Source organism: Saprolegnia parasitica (genome assembly GCF_000151545.1).
Source record: "Saprolegnia parasitica CBS 223.65 unplaced genomic scaffold supercont2.27, whole genome shotgun sequence".
In the NCBI taxonomy this organism is placed as follows: domain Eukaryota; phylum Oomycota; class Saprolegniomycetes; order Saprolegniales; family Saprolegniaceae; genus Saprolegnia; species Saprolegnia parasitica.
This window is the reverse complement of record NW_012156421.1, coordinates 406,991-410,850: the sequence shown is the minus strand read 5'-3', so window position 1 is coordinate 410,850 and position 3,860 is coordinate 406,991. Positions and strand designations below refer to the sequence as shown.

The window sequence follows — 3,860 nt, the reverse complement described above, 5'->3', positions numbered from 1 at the left end:
CGAGCCGCGTCTCTCCCTTGCTCCTTGGCTCCTCTCGGCCATACGTTCCAGCTGCGGGGCGCTACGCAGTGTCCGTGATACGCCGCCACATACGTAATATAAGACGTCGGAGGCTGTCGCATGGAGGCTCGGTGCCGTCCAGAAGTACCGTCTCTCAATGATCGACTTTGCCCTTTTCCTGTACACGTTCGATCGGCAACTGACTTGCTTCGGGTTAAAGGAAAGCCAAGCGTCACGGACATCCTGCTATTTTTCTCTTGGAGTTTGTATGCCACAGGTACAGTTTGTCGCCATGTCCCAATGCATATCATACAAAGCAAAGCACCTGGGTGAACCGGGTATCCGCGCTTCCATCCGCACGCCAATGTCCCATGCTGGCCGACCAAGCATTGTTTCCGCAGTGGTATTCTTTAACCTTCCAGCTTGTGCGCAGGACCGTCAGGATGGACACGACTCCGAAAAGTGGCATCCTGCTCTTCTCCAACGACCAGTTGCCGGCGCGTCGGCGGTCGTTCAACTCGGCGCCGTCGTCGGACGGCCAGCCGCGCCGAAAACTGCCGCCGCCGCCCGAGCCCGTCGGTGTCCGGACCAACTTTACATCCGGCAAGCCCATGCACGAGTCGCTTCCCGTGACCAACTACGAGTACCACGAGGACCCGATCCTCGAGGAAGACAAGGAAATCCCGATGCAAGGCGACTTTGACTCTCGGACATCCAACACGTACGTCAACTCGATCTACGTGCTTATCGGTGCGGCGATCGGCGCCGGCGTTGGCCTCGCGCTCACGAACGCCGACCTCAACGAGGACGGCCGCAAGTGGATCGCGCTGCCCGGTGACCTCTTTGTGCGCGCGCTTCGCTGTCTTGTGGTGCCCATGGTGTTTGCGTCCATGGCGGTCGTCATTGCCGAAGTCGTCGTCTTGAAGAAGACGTCGATTCTGTCGTGGCGCACGGGTGCCATCTTCTTCCTCACGTCGTTCCTCGCTACGATCCAAGGCGTCGCGATCGCGCTCGTCTACCGCAGTACGTTCAGCTCGCGCACGGCGGCCGGCAAGTCGGCGCTGCCGCAGCCCGAGCTCGCGTTCAAGTGCCAGAACGGCTTGTACCTCAACATGTTTGACAACGGGTCGCTCGCGTGCTCGGAGCTCCAGCAGATCAACTCGACGCTGTTTACGACCGTCGATGTCAACAATATGCTGACGGTCAAGAGCACGATCGCGCAGCTCACGCTCACGCAGCAGATCATTGCCATCATCAACCTCATGGTGCCCGACAACATTTTCGACTCGCTCGCCGAAGGTCAGCTCCTCTCGGTCATCATGTTTGCCTTGCCGCTCGGGTATGCGATCGCCAAGTCGCACAACGGAGCTCCGGCTGACAACAGTCTCCTCAACATCATTCGCCAGACGCGCAATTCCATCTTGATTTTGATCAACGCCGTCTTGAACATCACGCCGATCGCAGTCGGGTTCCTCATTTGCAACGCCGTCATCTCGTACCAAGCGAGCGCCAACGACGTCTTCTCGCAGGCCGGCTACATTGTGCTCATGTTCCTCGCCGGTGTCTTTAGCCACGTCATGGTTGTCATGCCGCTTGTGCTCTTCATCTTTACGCGCTGCAACCCGTACAACTACATGCGCCAGCTCTTCCCTGCCTACGTCTTTGCCTTTGGTTGCTCGTCGTCGATGGCCGCGCTGCCCGTCGGTGTCACGGTCATCCACCAGACGCGCCAAGTGTCGCGGTCGCTCGCGCAGCTCATCATGTGTCTTGGCACGCCGGTGAACCTCAACACGTGCGGCCTCTACTACCCGCTCATGACCATGTTTATGGCCAACTACGCCGGCCTCACAGACGACATTGGCGCGCCGCAAATGGCTGTCCTCTTCTTTGTGAGTCTCCTCGGCTGCATGGGTACGGCGCCGATCCCGCAGGCCGGTCTGGCCATGTTGATGACTGTCTGGCGCACGGTGCTGCCGAGCGAAACGATCCCCCACGCATTCGTGTACGTCGTCGCTATTGACTTTATCATCGATCGCATCAACACGGTGGTCAACATCAACGGCAACATGATCGTCACGCGCATTCTCGCCGACCAGTTTGACGAGACGGTCGAGACGTGGGCCCACGACCAAATGCTGTAAATGCATAACCCACGCCTCCTGTACATTATAGAGCGTATTGCCATGAAAGCACGTTTGCTTTCTAGACCTAACCCCACCATATAAACACGTTTTTGATCGAAATGCGAGGTTTGTCGACACAGTCACAGTCGTAGCGTCGACGGCACTGCCGTGGCAGAGACATGGGTCGTTGGCGGCTTGCGCTCCATGGACCTGCCTCAGACGCCTCATCCGATGCAACAAGGTCACTTGGATGTCAACCAAGACAACATGTCCAGCCTGCTCATAATGTGGTGTCCGGGACCCTTGTGCAAAATGGACATGGCTCCACGAGACGGCGAAATTCGAAATGACATTGTTGTGGTCGCGGTTGGTGCGCGTGGTTGGGGCGGCAGAAGTGGTAGGCTCAAGAAAAGCTCAACTAGGTGACGGCTTCGTATCCCCGGTAGAAGTTGGCGACGTTTCGATGATGATGGTGATGGTTCGTCGGCCTAACGGACTCATAAAAGAGAGATATGTGTGCTATAAACGAATCCAACGAAGTTACTTACGCTCGGCTGCGAGCTTCGTGGCGCTTACAGTGGCATGATAGTGGCAACGGTAAGCGACTCTACCACATACGGCCAAATGTGTAACTGGTATGTGTATTTCTGAGCACGACTCGTCTCCCGGCGTGAGCGTGAGGAGTCGAGGTGCTTGCACGCACTTTGCAGGAGCCACCATTATCTGTGGTGAAGCCAACGCCTCGATCCGCAAGAGCTGGGATTGCGAAGCGGAAAGCTCGTTGCTCTAGAATGTGCGGTTGATATGCGTCCGGGGTAAAGGCTTGTGGGTTGCGTGGCAATCCGCAGACGAACGTACCACGCTGCATGTCCCAGACACCCAGAACGAAGCGGACGAAAATCACAGGATTCGTGCTCTCTCTACTGGGCCGACGCCGCGGCGGCGACACTGTCTATATTGCGAGAGCTCTCGCGAGCCATGTAGGGGATGCTGCATGCATCGAGTGCTGACCACCAGTGTTGCGTCCTCCTTCATTATTCGAATATGGCGCAATACCAAAGCAGATTGGATATGCGCACCCAGGTACATGGTCATTAGCGATGGGTACATGACTGGGTACATGAAGCTTCGACATATCTTCTTCGCGGACACGGCACCTTTTACGCACCGGAGCTACTGCGCCGGTCGGCGTGCCCCGTGGTGGGCTACGCGAAAAGGCGGCGTCCGAAAGCTTCTATTCACCGACGAGGGTTTCAGTGGCGTCGCTTCCAGATTATCGAACAAGAGCTTGTCGCAAGGGAATGAATCGGAAACAAATCGCCAGATTCCAGCTGGTCGCGCCAGATCTATTGCCCTTGGTTGCAGCGTCACCAGCTGCCCAAACACTCGGCCCGATTGCTCCAACCGCGTCGTTCAACCTTCGTACAAGTGGCACGGTAAGCGCGACCGGCTCGCACTCGTCAACCTTCCGTCTTTTGCGCACCTTTTTCTTCTTCAACTTACACAAGAACGATGGACCAGCAGCCGAAAGGTATCCTCCTCTTCACCAACGACCAGCTCCAGGGGTCTCGGGCGCCGTCGTACCACTCGGCGCCCTCGTCCGACGGCCAGCGCGCCCGCCGCATTGCGCCGCCCGCCGAGCCGCTCGGTGTCCGCACCAACTTCACCTCTGGCAAGGCGCTCACCGACTCGATCCCAATGACGTCGTACGAAAACTACGACGACCCGATCATGGAA

General features: G+C 57.5%; 1 protein-coding gene across 1 annotated transcript; it reads left to right on the top strand.

Annotated features, from left to right (window-relative positions):
- The first annotated feature begins 413 nt into the window (after positions 1-413).
- SPRG_07418 (hypothetical protein) lies at positions 414-2,240 on the top strand. Its single transcript, XM_012346204.1, has one exon. It carries the CDS (start codon positions 444-446, stop codon positions 2,139-2,141), a length of 1,698 nt encoding a protein of 565 aa, XP_012201594.1. The 5' UTR covers positions 414-443; the 3' UTR covers positions 2,142-2,240.
- The last annotated feature ends 1,620 nt before the right edge of the window (positions 2,241-3,860 follow it).

Bases quoted from the DNA above. Each gene is read 5' to 3' on its own strand.
- SPRG_07418 (XM_012346204.1), top strand. From the start codon at position 444: ATGGACACGACTCCGAAAAGTGGCATCCTGCTCTTCTCCAACGACCAG.